Source organism: Podarcis melisellensis, assembly GCF_964234715.1.
Source record: "Podarcis melisellensis genome assembly, chromosome: 2".
Lineage (NCBI taxonomy): Eukaryota > Metazoa > Chordata > Lepidosauria > Squamata > Lacertidae > Podarcis > Podarcis melisellensis.
Genome location: NC_138529.1, coordinates 52,177,380 through 52,192,212, shown reverse-complemented (window position 1 = coordinate 52,192,212; position 14,833 = coordinate 52,177,380). Strand labels below are relative to the sequence as shown.

The 14,833-nt window shown below is 40.1% G+C and overlaps 1 protein-coding gene across 8 annotated transcripts in view; it reads left to right on the top strand.

Moving 5' to 3' along the window:
• The window catches only part of LOC309363707 (uncharacterized protein), an 80,468-nt gene that overhangs the window by 35,447 nt on the left and 30,188 nt on the right, over window positions 1–14,833 (top strand). For all 8 annotated transcript variants that reach the window (XR_014165546.1, XM_081900095.1, XM_081900092.1 and 5 more), the window contains 7 exons: window positions 1,471–1,583; window positions 3,187–3,308; window positions 5,277–5,492; window positions 9,563–9,706; window positions 10,202–10,365; window positions 10,890–11,002; window positions 13,041–13,156. Coding sequence is in view for 7 of the 8 variants with exons in the window: in XM_081900095.1 (XP_081756221.1) it covers window positions 1,471–1,583; window positions 3,187–3,308; window positions 5,277–5,492; window positions 9,563–9,706; window positions 10,202–10,365; window positions 10,890–11,002; window positions 13,041–13,156 (988 nt within the window). In the remaining variant the exon portion in view is untranslated. The remainder of the gene's footprint in view (window positions 1–1,470; window positions 1,584–3,186; window positions 3,309–5,276; window positions 5,493–9,562; window positions 9,707–10,201; window positions 10,366–10,889; window positions 11,003–13,040; window positions 13,157–14,833) is intronic.

Genomic DNA, 14,833 nt, shown 5'->3' with positions numbered 1-14,833 from the left:
AACTACTTCTGCTCTGCAACACGTTGTTTAGCTTTGCTTGCTCCTTCCCAGCCATTCATGGTGCTTTGCTGGTCCAAAGAATTTTGTTCCCATGGTTGAATTGCTAGCAGAGGGTTTTAATCCATAGCACTATTGCTCAGGGGCTGCATAGCTGAAGAGCAGCACATTCTGGTTTCTGCTGTTGGCCAGGGGACCAAAGGCCACTAGGAAGCTGCTCCCCCTGCCTCTCAGAAAGATAATTGGGACAAGAGTAAGACCAATCAACCCCATCCATTGGCCAGAGAAGGAGCAGCTGAAGGGAGCTTATTTCCTCCCATCCTTTCTGAAAAGAACAGTGCTCTAGCTGCTAGTTTCCCTGGGATTGTAGGAGCAAGGAGATAGGCTACATCAATCAGACAAAGGAACAGGAGCTACCACATGCATTTCAAACAATAACACCAGCAAGAATAGATCAACTTGGTCCTACTGGATACAAGTGCCCACTTCTATATTACTATTTTATTCATGCCTTAAAGTACCTTTCCATTCCACTGTGTGTCTTTGTAAGCCTAATATGACTGGGGATGAGCAGTGACATGCAGAACACCAAGGTATACATAACTGAATGATTAGTTGAATGTGCATCAGATTTATGTTTGTCCTTCCTGGCTCAGTAAGTGATACATATGTTAATGTCTAATTTTGCACAAAGATCCTCCTTATGTATTAACCCTGCTGTTCAGCCAAAAAGGCTTCCAAGGTGGCTTAGATAAGTTCAACAATAGACAGCACAGTCCCTCCCTGCAGGCTTCCTGTCTAAAAGACGCAGCATGAGAGGAGGAGAGATGAGGGACTAGGAAAAGCAAAATCTGGCACTTAGTCTTAAACTTACAAAGTTATTTTAATGACCTGTTTGAGGGCGAGGAGGAGCCAACTGAAGCAGGTCCCTCTGCACAGTTCACAGAGGGTGTTGTTCTTCCCATCTCTCCCTCTATCGCAGCCAGATGAAATGGCTGCCAATCAATGACAATTGATAGAGCTGGAACTACTCTTCCATCAGTTGTCCTCTTTCAGGTGTTGGTAGGACACAAAGGACAACCTCTGTAAAAAATCTTAACATTTGGGCAGATTCAGGTGGGGGAAAATGGTCCTTGAGATATCTTTGACCCAAGCTAGGGAGAGGTTTTAAAGAGCTTGTATATCACAGTTGAATAGGTAGTCCTCATAATAAATACAATATGTACTGAAGATCCAGATCTCAACTCTGCTCATTGTTTATCCTAGTACTAAAATCATATAATTTCTTACTGCTTTAATGATACCTATGCAAGGTAACCCAACACCAGTTTAATATCAGAAGCAACATTTGCAACTGGAATGGGAACAAAGTGATCATCTTTTCATTAATTGTGAAAACACATGCACTGCTTTTAAAAATCAGTCCTGCCTAGCTATTTCTGTTTTTATTCCTCATCCTGATTTCAATTGTAGGAGTGGATACAAAAGTTTGTTAGAGAAAAAACATGGCTAGGACTGCAAGATATAAACTCTGATGAAGTCTGGGCTTGGTCACATGAGGACAATGCAGAAAGTACATTGCGATGGTATGTATAATGAGTGGGCCCAATCCATAACTGTTGGCAGTTTAAGCAGATCTCAGCTGTGTATTGCATGTTTGCAAACAGCTATGAAAAGACTCATCAAGGATAATAAATACAGTATCTGGAACTTCTGTATGCAGATCTCATTTGGTATCAAGTAGTGGTCTTTATTATTACAAAATACTGAGAACAGGTCAGGGAAAGACTGAGAGAGCGTAGAGGTAGAGTCTGGAGAAAGTTATGGAAGTATGAGTAACACATGACAAAATTACTTTTTCTAAGCACAGCGTAGTGAATAAATATTTAGGGTTAAGCTGTGTTCTACATCTACATTTAAATTGTTTTGCTATTGGCTCAAACCTAAAGGCTGGGCCAGACATGTTGCTTTCCTACCATATCACAATATGTTGCACTCAGTAGGAAAGTTGAGGCATGGCTGCTTGATTTTCTCACCTATCATATAATGTCACTGGCTTTGGTGGTGGTAATGCACTTGTATGATCTGAGTATTAGAAAATATCAGGACTTTGAGAACCATTAGTCAGCTCTTCTTCTTTCTTGGTATGGTACCCAAAGACATAGGCATTAGTGGCCTTGCTTAAATGCTTGCCTGGCTGGAATCATAAGAATATAGATGGCTGCCTTATACCAGTCAGGCCACTGGTACTAAAATATCTGAAAAGGCCATCTGTGCAAGTGTTCATTTCTTACTAGAAGGTACTGCCAATCAATTCCTTAAGTTATTCCACCTCTTCCTCTAAAAAGTTATATCAGATACAAAAATCTTATAACAAGTATGCTTGGAATGGAAAAAAAGCTAGGGTTTGAGTGCTTTCAGGAGTAGGAATTTCACTAAAATGTCTAAGCTGTTTACCTTTACCCTCCCTTGCTTCTTTAACAACAACAACAACCCTTTGTTCTTTCATAGCAGTTGGGCCAGAATGCATCATGTGACGATGTAATAATAATAATAATAATAATAATAATAATAATAGTAATAATTTATTATTTATACCCCGCCCATCTGGCTGAGTTTCCCCAGCAACTCTGTGCGGCTCCCAGTCAAATGTTAAAAACAGTACAGTGTTAAATATTAAAAACTTCCCTAAACAGGGCTGCCTTCAGATGTCTTTTAAAGATAGGATAGCCGCTTATTTCCTTCACATCTGAAGGGAGGGTGTTCCACAAGGTGGGCGCCACTACCGAGAAGGCCCTCTGTCTGGTTCCCTGTAACCTCACTTCTCGCAGTGTAATTGCCAGGAGCATTCTTAAAACAGAAATAATAGTGTTTTGTAAGTGTGCATCTCACCTGCTGTTGTCAGCCAGCACAATCTGCACTTTTAAAGCACCCTGCTCACCCAATTTCAGCGAGGAGTAGGCAATTCCCTCCCCAGACAGGTTAAGAAAATGCATTGAATGATCCGTCAGCCTGCACTATCTTCTCAGTGCACACTCCCAGCTTGGCTCAGAAGGGGTATCCGCTCTCCATTCAAGTTGGGAGAAAGAATAGTTGGTGGTCACCAGTGATCAGCAATGATCATGTAGAAATTACATTGGCATGTACAGATGAAGTTACTTAATTAATTCTTTTATTATATTTTGACAGGCTGGATTTCCCAAAGGGGTACAAATGGCACAGATGTGCTGATATGTCAAACAAAGGTGTTATCAGTAAAGTTTACTGTACTGAAAAGAGAGAATGGGTCTGCAAGAGACCAGCTGGACGAGGTTCGGAGTCTGCTGATCTTTATTGTTACGTAGAAGTTGCTCATGTATAATTTGGGGAAGAAGACAACTGAATGAGAGTTAGCATTATTGACTTTTTGAAGATCAACTGTCCCAACAGAGGGATTAAATGCTACTTGCTTGGAACAGAAAGAAGCCCTGAATTACAATATATCAGTTGCAACACAGTACAGTGGTACCTCGGTTTAAGAACAGTCCGGTTTAAGAATGATTTGGTTTACAAACTCCGCAAAACTGGAATTAGTGTCTTGGTCTAAAACGGAATCCGAACGGTGGAAGGGCACTGGTGGCAGGAGGCCTCATTAGGGAAAATGCGCATCAGTTTAAGAACGGTTTTGGTTTAAGAACGGACTTCTGGAACGGATTAAGTTTGTAAACTGAGGTACCACTGTAGTTTATAGTACTCTGTTTTGGGGCACTAAATCGTTAGCTCCACTTTGCTGTGTATCCATGATCAACAGCCCATAAGGTCTTAGATCATATGTTTCAATCTGAAGGCTTTTAATGCAAACTTTCTGTATTTATTTGGGAAGTTTTAGGCCATTGGCCTCTCAATTTACTTGTGATCTGCTGTGGTGAATATTTGTATTCTGACAAAATTCTGATAGCTTCAGCATCTAAACGAGGTAGCAACCTAGATGAACTCTGAGAATTGTATAGAGTTAGCAGAAGGAATTAGAAGAGTCAGCAGCAGCTTTCAAAACTCACCAGCTGTTATAATGAAGATCCTCTGTAGTTTTATAAAAATGTACACTTCTTACCCCTTCAAGCATAACTCAGTTAAATGAATGATTTGCAGAAGTGCCAAAAAAAGCTTTAAAAAACCTCTTAAAGAGGTGGAAATAAGTCCTGCTTGTAGATGGCCACTGTGAGAATAGGATGCTGAACTAGATGGTGCTTTAGTTTGATCCTCCAGGAATCAGTCACATACTAAGCAAGATTTCAGAGAAGAAAGAATCACGTCACCAGGGAACCCTAAGATATGCAGAAGGTCAAAAAACAAACAAATCCTCTTTAACCCTCCTCATGAGGCAAGTTCCCAAAACCAGCGCATTGAGCATGCCCAGTTGTCACAGAGAGGAATGTAATGGAGCTGTTGGAAATCTGAACAGAATCATTTTGTTAAGAGACCCATGTGTTTTTTCTGTTAATTTTTTATATCTTACATTGGCATTAAAGAAATCCCCATAAATTTCTAGATCTCTTGCTACCTTTGTCAGCACTGAATGACTGATTGCCTTAAAGAATTGCTTTGCATTATTTCTGTCGGATTTACTGTCTTGATTTAAAGCATGCTAGTAGCAACTGCTTAATAGTAGTTGATCTTATGGCAACAAAGCCATAACTTGTCAAATGCTGTTATGGGTCTAATGGTGGTACCCAATGTTCAGTATCTTCATTTTTCTGTTGAATTTGTACATGCATTGTGGCTCATGTATCGTAAGTTGATGGGCAAAGGTTTAGAATTAAAAAAAAGGGGGGGTTGCTTTTTACAATCTTTGAGCAGTGGAGCTGAATTCCCTCATATGTTCAAGCATATTGATTGCAGACAAGTGAGCAATAATAGGGATGATTAAAATATCAGAGTTATGACATTGCTTATTTTGTCTACAAATTTTAACATTTTAAAGAAATATACAGTACTCAGCATAGATTTTTTAAAGTGCTAACTGACCTTGCCTGGCTTTGTTGTGAGTCATCTGTATCATAAGTATCATATCATCCGTATCATATCCGTATCATATCATCCATATCCATATGCGTACCATCCATATAAACTAGCTTTATACGTCTGCATCACTGTTAATTAAGCTGTAGAACTTGCTTATAGAGGTCAATCTTCTTAAAGAGACCTCTTGTGTAAGCATCACATAAATGATATTAATATTTGGTTGTTCATATATATTTAACAGATGGACCTCAGTATAACTTTTTCTGTCTTCCCTACAGACCTTGATGTATACACAGGCTTTTGGGATTCACTAGTGATCTCAGAGAAACCAGCTTTGTCAACCAATTATACTTACAATTATTCAAGGGATGAATGTATTAGATTGAAGTCAAAATGTCTTGGCTATGGATTGTGGAAAAATGGATATTTCTTGTTCAATGGTTTAATATTAGTCGGTGGCGGATTTGGTCCAAGTGTAACATTTTTAAAATCAGGTAGTCGTAATTGTCTTGAGTACCTTCTTAAATGTTTAGAATTATTGAATACTGAATCGTATCAAGATTCCCTCTCATGAAAATACAAAATTCTGTGATATTTTTGTATTCTAAATACAGTAGTACCTCGGTTTACGAACTTACTGTAATCCATTCCTGAAGTCCATTCTTAAACCAAATCCATTCTTAAACCAAGGTGCACTTTCCCTAATGAGGCCTCCTGCCGCCGATGCCCTTCCACTGTTCAGCTTCCGTTCATAGACCGAGGTAAAGTTCACAAACCGGAACACTACTTCCAGTTTTGTGGAGTTCGTAAACTGAATAGTTCATAAACAGGACTGTTTGTAAACCGAGGTACCACTGTAGATCCTTTGAAATCTCATTCATGCTTTTCCTTGCTGAAGAGTCTGGCACCTTGGAATAGCTAGTTTCTTTCACCTACAGATGTAGAAGTTTTTCCTTCAGGTGTGATATTTGCTTGTTCCTGCTTTTACTCGTCCAGTATACCCCCTCAACTGAACACTGATGTCTTCTTTCTTTTTGCCTCTTCCAAACACTGTAAAGTATACTCACAAACAGTGTTTTTTTCTGGGGGATACATACCCCTAAACATTTTGTGAATCTAAGTTTGGCCTCATTGAGGGGCAGTATTTTAATATAAGTAGGAAAAAGAGTGCCCCTAAACATTTTTTTTAAAATGAAAAAAGCACTACTCACAAACATTCGTTTAACATCTTTATTTATAGCGGACATCATGAGGTCACTGGGTTGGGCTATGGCTCCATCCCTGGTGATGCAGGCAGGAGAGAAAAGCTCTTTGGAAAGTGGGCAGCTATCACTTAGTTATATGTTCCTGCCTATGCAAAGCAGTAATCTTCATTTTATATTCTTTCTATTCTTCTTCCCATGGTCAGGGTTTTCCCTCTTTACCTCCTCCGTTTGTACCTTAGTTCTTTTAACTTGGCTGATTTCCCCCCTCTTCAGCCCATTCTCTCCTCACACCTTACTCAGATTGCTTCCCTCAGAAATGTTGTTCCTACCTTTTTTATTTTTTTGCTTCTTCTCTTCCCTGCTTCCTTCACCTCAATAAAAATCAGAAAAAGGACCAATAAAAATATTCCTCTTCCTATCTTTGCATTCTACCAGGTTTGCAGCAAAATAGCTGCCTTTTCCACTAATGCCCCACTGTCAGAGATTTGCAGGGTGGCTTCATGGTCGTTGCATAGCACATTTGCTAGACATTATAAAATGGACTTATTTGCCTCAATGGATATCACCTTTAGCCTCAAGGTCCTTCAACAGGCTTTAAAGCTCTAATACAGCCATAGGCAAACTCCAGCCCTCCAGATGTTTGGGACTACAATTCCCATCATTCCTAGCTAACAGGACCAGTGGTCAGGGAGAATGGGAATTGTAGTCCCAAACATCTGGAGGACAGAAGTTTGCCTATGCCTGCTCTAATCTGTTGCTGTTGATACCTACCCTAATGGGGAAAGCTGTGAGATGTCCCAACCCAGTGACCACTTGATGCCCACTATAAATAGTACAATTGGTACTTACCCGAAGAGAGTTTTGTCCCTGGGGCCTCTCCCTAATAGGGACTGCAACTGATTCTTTTCTCTTTTTTATAAATATTTATTAAAAAAAATTTTTAAGTACAAATGCATAAGTAATAAACAACTTTACTTATATAACATAATTTCATCACTTCTTTGAACTCCCTCACGTCTCCCGCTCCCACTTACATCGTTAAAAAGTTTTTTCATGTAAATTATCATCTTGTTTACAATCTTATATCCACTCATTTAAATACATCTAGCATTTCTCCAAAAGGTTTATATTTTCCTTAATCTCACTTATCGTCAAATTCAGATCTAATTTAGTGGTGGGCAATTATTTATGATCTAGCATCCTTCTTAACATTCAGCCAAATCACAATATTTTTGTAAATAAGTCTTAAATTTCTTCCAATCTTCTTCAACCCTCTCTTCTCCCAGGTCTCGGATTCTGCCAGTCATCTCGGCCAGTTGCATGTAGTCCATCAGCTGCATCTGCCACTCTTCCAGTGTGGGTAGATCTTGGGTTTTCCAGTTCTTAGCGATAAGTATCCTTGCTGCCGTTGTTGCATACATAAAAAATGTTCGATCCTTCTTTAACACCTTCTGGCCGACAATACCCAGAAGGAAGGCCTCTGGTTTCTTGGTAAAGGTATACTTAAATACCTTTTTCAACTCATTATATATCATTTCCCAGAAGGCCCTCACTTTAGGGCAAGTCCACCAGAGGTGAAAGAATGTTCCTTCACCTTCTTTACATTTCCAACATTTATTATCAGACAAATGGTATATTTTGGCAAGTTTAACTGGGGTCATGTACCATCTATATATCATTTTCATTACATTTTCCTTCAGAGCATTACATGCAGTGAAGTTCAGCCCAGTGGTCCATAACCTTTCCCAGTCCTCAAACATAATGTTATGCCCAATATCCTGTGCCCACTTTATCATAACCGATTTAACCATTTCGTCTTGTGTATTCCATTTCAACAGCAAGTTATACATTCTCGAAAGTACCTTAGTCTTAGGTTCTAACAGTTCTGTTTCCAACTTCGATTTCTCCACCTGGAACCCTAACTTTTTATCATTTTTGAAGACTTCTTTAATCTGAGCGTAATGTAACCAGTCTCGCACTTTATCCTTTATTTTTTCCAAACTCTGCAATTTCCAATTGTCGCCATCTTTTTCTAGTATTTCCCAATACTTTGGCCATTTGGCCTCCATATTGGGTCTTTTTCGGGCCTTGGCTTCCAGAGGTGAAAGCCACCTTGGAGTTTTGTTTTCCAGACAGTAAACACTGCTTTTTTCTATGCTTTTTCTTTTCTGTTATGGTTCTAGCTTTGTCGTTCCATCACTATATACCATATTTTTTGCTCTATAAGACTCACTTTTCCCCTCCTAAAAAGTAAGGGGAAATGTGTGTGCATCTTATGGAGTGCATGCAGGCTGCGCAGCTATCCCAGAAGCCAGGACAGCAAGAGGGATTGCTGCTTACACTGTGCAGCAATCCCTCTTGCTGTTCTGGCTTCTGAGATTCAGAATATTATTTTTCTTGTTTTCCTCCTCCAACATCTAGGTGCGTCCTGTGGTCTGGTGCATCTTATAGAGCGAAAAATATGGTATGTTAGTAGTAGTTAAGTAGTACTACTTATGGTTATGTGGAAAATGGGCTCTTTATTTCTTGTTGTTTCTTATCCTTGGTGATACTCCAATGACTTTTCAAATTTAGTGGCTCTGCAAAACTAAATGGGAGCCACTCACTTCCCAAAGAGCGTTTTGCTCTTGCCGTCATCAACAGGAATGGAGCTGTAACCCAACCCTGTGACTACATGATGCCCTAACAAATCTACCTATTGTATCTTCTCCCTCACTCTGCATGTGTGTTAAAGTTTGTAAAAAAATATTTTTAAGTTGATTTGCCGAGAATGTAGATATGGGAGTATATTAGCCTAAGCCCTTAGCCAATCAGTGGTATGCACAGCTGCTTCTGCTTGAAATTAACAGAACTGGCTTTTTGGCAGTATCAAGCTCAGGGAAAACACTGACAAAAACTGGGTGAGTGTGGTTATGGTAGCTTAACCACTTTTTGCCTGCCCGTATCCCACCTGGTGCATGTCTTTCAGCATGAGTATTTAATTGTTGGGGATAGCTGAGCTTATGACTCAGGAATTCCCAACTGAGGTGGAATCTACACACATATAAAAAACATTCTGAAAATGCTTTTAAAAAAAAGTTTTTAAAAAATACAATGAATTTTCCATAAGGCTCACCATTGCCATCTAGTGTCATATTGTATATTGCATATAAAACACACTTAAAACATTTTATTTTCAGCTGTATAGCTGAGTCCCAACTAGGCTCTAATCTTAGCCAATCTTTTCTTCCAACTTCAGGTATGGAAATAATAACACTGACCTACCTAGCAGGGCTGTTGTAAAGGTTACAAGATAATGTATGTGAAACAGTTTGAACATTCCATACTGCTATATTACTTTTATTTTATTTTATTTTAAGCATGTGACTATGGATACTATGGGCCAGAGTGTGAAGCTGAATGCCGGCCATGTCATTGGGACAAACCATGCCACCCTGTTACAGGAACATGTGAAGGTCCCATTGTTTGTGTTGCACCTCAGGGTGTAGGTACATGCCCTTTCGGTAAGTGGGCTTTCTTTCTTTCTTTCTTTCTTTCTTTCTTTCTTTCTTTCTTTCTTTCTTTCTTTCTTTTAAAAACCCCTATTTATTTATTTATTTATTTATTTATTCATTTAAGAGTTTTGAAAACAAAGCTTTGCCAAATGTAGTTTATAATTGAAGACATAAAAGCATACAAAAGCAGCATCTGAAAAATAATGTAATTAAAACAACAGGATAAAACAATAGATCCTGATGCATGGATGAAGGGAAAGGGAGAATGTGCCCCTGAGGATGGGTCCTGATTTGCAAACCATCACTTGTACAGAGTAAGCTTATCACTGACAGTTATCAGAAGTTAATGGGAAGATTCTGCTTTATATAATGAACAACTCTCTACCCACTCTGAAAATACTCACTTGGCAAAAGATACAAAGGAATGTTAGACTATGAAAAGCAACAAAACATGGGAAATCATAATAGTTTTTGCATTTGTTTTCTCTTTTAATGGTGTGTCAGGCTTGTACAGTTTAAGATGCCCCCTTGGTGATGGCTGGTGGTACTGGGGAGGAAAATGCTACTTGATAGACGAAAAAAGAAAAGTGGCATGGAGTGAAGCACAGGAGCTATGCAGACGTTTTAAAGACACAAATCTACTTGAGATACAAAGCCTTGAGGAAAAGGTTAGAATCTTAAAAAGAAAAGAAAAACCCTATAAAATGTTGGTCACCTTTCAATTCAAGAGTGCTGAAGGTGGTAAATAACATTTACTTGCTTAAAGAAAATTCAGTGGGCACTTTAAAAATCTACCTTTTTGCAAATGGCACTTCAACATTTATTTTAAGGGAGAGATTTTGTTTGTACTGTGAGGGAGGAGTGTTAACAAAAATATAAAGCCTTCTTCCCTTCCTTCCCATACTTTTGCTGTAGTCAGAAGTCACTTGTTGGGTGAGGTACTGGGGAGGAAGAGAACAGGCAAATGGCTTCATGTGAGATATGTACCAGTCCTCTTATTTCAAGTATTGTGCCTGATACCTAGGTGGAGAGATAGAGAGGAGGTGCTATCAACCCTTTTGTTTTTGTTCAAAGGGAGAATTGAGCTATACTTATCCCCTGATGTGTATGCAGTTTCACCTATGGAGTATATTGAGATCACACCACCAGATCATAACGATGCTAATTATGTCTTTGTTGTGTTCTGCTCCAGACATGGGTGAAAGCAATGATAAATCAACAAATGTGGGTAGGAATGAAATGGCATTCAGAGACGTCTCGTTGGCAATGGGGAGATGGAACAAATGTGAACACTAATATAAATTGGTAAGATGTTTACATTTTTCTGCCTTTTATGAATGGGACTGGAGGTACTTTTTATTTATGGCCCTGAAATACCTACTGAACAGTTTTCAGTGTATGGATAATGTCAGGGAACTGCCATCAGCTCAGAGGCGAGAGATAGAGGGGGAATTGTGTTACAGGGAGCCTCCAAAAATCTTGCGAAGCAGTTCCTCTTCCAGCGAGGAGGAAAGCCCAACCTCCAGTGGAGAAGAGGTGCAAGGACCAGAGGATGCTAGAGAGAGCCTTAACACCGTGCCTGAGCAAGCCGGAAAGGAGGGAAGCACACCCCTGCCATCCCCAATCATGCGCAGTAGTTTGAGATGGGGGGGGGCAGAAAAGGCTTGGGGTGATGAAACTTTTATGTTGGGCGAGGTACAAAAACAGACCACTCCTGGATTCTGCTAGCGATTGAGCCAGGTATGATCAGCTTGGTAACATGAAGCGGAAGAACAGGTCACTTTCTCCTTGGATATAAGATGTACTCAAGTGGGTTTGAGCTTTCTCTGGTGCTTGAAGGAAGGAACACTTGTTACTGTCTTAGGTGTTGTAAGAAGTAGTCCATTATGCTAATAGCAAACTCATTCTCCAAGTGCCTATCCTTATGTAGCCAGAACAGCACCATCCATGCACAAGGAGCATGCAGGGCCTTCTCAGTGGCTGTATCCAGACTTTGGAACTCCATTCCTGGAGAACTTAGACTGACTCCCAATTTGTTCTCCTTCTGCTGGCAGGCAAAGACTTTCTTGTTTCAACAGGCTTTTGGGAACTGACTGTTATTAAGAAAAAAGCTGGTGCTTGATGCTTCTATTATAATGATCTGTATGTTTTAATAAATCATTCAGATATATATTATTTCAATATTAGTATTTAAACATTCATATTCTATTGATGTTTAAATGTTTTAAATGACTGCTTTTTCCATGCTTTTAGCTGTTTCTGAGGTGGGATATAATTAAATATTATAATGATGATAATGATAATGGCTGCTTACCCAGTCACAGGCTGGGCAGCTGTTGCAACCCGTCACTCCAAATGCTTACCCTCAAGAGCAACATCTGGGTTAGGTGGTTGGCCATTGGGAAACTCCTAAGCCGGCCACTGGGGAGTGGCAGGCTTTCCCAACATCTGTTTACTTGAATCCTGGCCAATCTGGTCAGGCAAAGTGAGGCGGGCTTGAGACTTGATAAAAGTTGTCTGTGTCTGTCCCCAGGGTCTGCTGTGGCTACTAGTCTAGCAACATGTGTGTGTGGGGGGGGGGTAAGTGGTGAATCACCCCTACCTCAGAACTGTGCATGACAGGGGTCGAGTAGGAAATCTCTGTCCAAAAGTCAAGGCATTTGGCATATGGGCCATAGAGCTTTCTTCAGCATTTTGGGAATGTAATCCCTGTAGACCTGCGGCTTGTGGAGGACCTGTTAATGCTCAGCTTGACCCCTAATGCAACAGCCCTCCATTACAAGAGTTGTGAGGGACATACATCCAATAACTAACCCAAATCCAACCTACATCTGGAATAAATAAAGTTGTGGCCAATTTTTTAAATCTCAGACTGTCCTGTCCAGTTCACCTTCTTGGCTTAGGCCTTGCTCCCTGGAGCTGGGAGTCCCTGTGAGTGAGTCTGCAATAATAATAGATTGCTCAAGATTGTCGGAAGTAAAATCTATCTATCTTTGGGAGAAAACCTAAAGGGTGGGAGCTCCAAAACAGCCATGTGAAAACTGAGAATGTTGAGGGATGGAGGAAGATGACAACTAGAAAACTGTGTAGGGAAATGGAATGGAGCATAATGAACATGGCTAACTTGGTAGAACCCTGAACAGGCATATTCTACACTGCAACATTCTTTTTTCAGAGGCCACCTGCCTTATTTATTATTATTATTTCTAATGCAGCAGTGCTCTCAAAATAACCCTCCCAAATTCTGCACAGTGGTGTGTGATATAACAGATTATGTTATAAAAATTAGTATGAATATTTTTCTCTTCCTAGCTGTAGTTCAAAATGTTGCCTTTCCCTTTAGGTTAAATATAGAAGGGGACAAACGTGATGGCTGCAGTACTATTCTCAAAAGTAAGCGACTACTGCAATCAGCAAAGTGCTCTGAGAAGTTTTATTTTATATGTGAAAGAGAAGAATGTAAGTATTAGCTTTTTTTTCTTGCTCCCTTTCCTTCTTTTATATTCTTCCTATTCAGTACTGTCTCTCACCTAGGGAAAGCAAGGAATATTCTAAAGAGTCACCCCACTGCTTAATGTTGTCTTCTCTGCAATGTGTTATGTGGAATTATTGTTTGGGAGTTAAAGGGTTTTTTTTGTTTCAGTTGCATTGTGTTTTTATATGATGTAGCCTGCCCTGGGACCTTGTGGAGAAGGGTGGTAAGGAATACAATAAGATGTTGATGGTTCTGTGGCTCCTGGGTGCAATAATCTTATTTGGATATTACTAAAAGATGAATAATAATAGCTAGGCTATTACGTACAGTACACACTGCCTTTTCCTGTATAGTTTGAAAACTTGAAAGAAAACCCACCTTAAACATCAGTACAGTGGTACTTCAGGTTACAGACACTTCAGGTTACAGACACTTCAGGATACAGACTCTGCTAACCCAGAAATAGTACCTTGGGTTAAGAACTTTGCTTCAGGATGAGAACAGAAATCACGCGGCACCGGGAGGCCCCATTAGCTAAAGTGGTACCTCAGGTTAAGAACAGTTTCAGGTTAAGAACGGACCTCCAGAACGAATTAAGTTCTTAACCCGAGGTACCACTGTATTGGATTTCCAACACTGAGCAATCAGCAACAAAATTACTTGATGTTGCCATAACAACAGCTGAACATCTTTGGAAAAACGTGCTGGTAAAACAAAGCCGGGGAAAATTGCTTTTCTCAGAAGAGTGTTCCACAGTGTAAGGGCCGCCAATGAATAAGCCTTTTCCCTTCACCTTCCTCATCTCATTTCTATGGCTGAGGGAATGCAAAGCATGACTTCAACTTAGAATCTTAATTCCAGGAGAGGGTGGTACAGTGAAATAACGTGCTTTGCAGGAATTCAGGAAATAATGACCAGCAGTTTGAATTCACAAGTGAATTGGAATTCAGGACTGGTTAGTGAAGATCATAGTAAATGATCTGTAAGCAGATTAGTCAAGAACATAGTAAAATGTTTTGCATGTTCACTCTCATCAACATTTGGACCACTGAGGTCTGTACCATCTGAAGCTTCCAAACTGTTTTCAAGAACAAACCCTTTTGTGGTAGATGTGTGATACTTGCTGGATATCTTGGTGTCCTTGAGAAAGCTTGATCTTCCATAATACACATAGTGTACTTGGACTTTCAAGAAGCTTTCAACAAGGTACAGTCATACCTCGGGTTACAGATGCTTCAGGTTGCGCATTTTTGGGTTGCGCAACGCACTGAACCCGGAAGTACTGGAACGGGTTAGTTCTGTGTTTCAGTGCTCACGCATGCGCAGAAGCACTAAATCACTCTTTGTACGTGCGCATGCGCGGCGCTGTGGGTTGCGAACGTGCCTCCCGTACGGATCATGTTCGCAACCCGAGCGTCCACTGTACCTCCCAAGGACACCTGAGTAAGCTCAGCAGTCACAGAGTAAGAGGCGATATCCTCTTGTGGATCAGAAATTTGTTAAGTAGGAGGAAGCAGAAAATGGGAAATGCAGTTCAATGTAAAAAAGAGGAAAGTGGTACATGTTGGACAAATAAAATCTGAATTTCACATATACGCTCATGGAGTCTGATCTGGCAGTGACTAATCAGGAGCAAGACTTTGGGGTTGTGGTAGATAGCA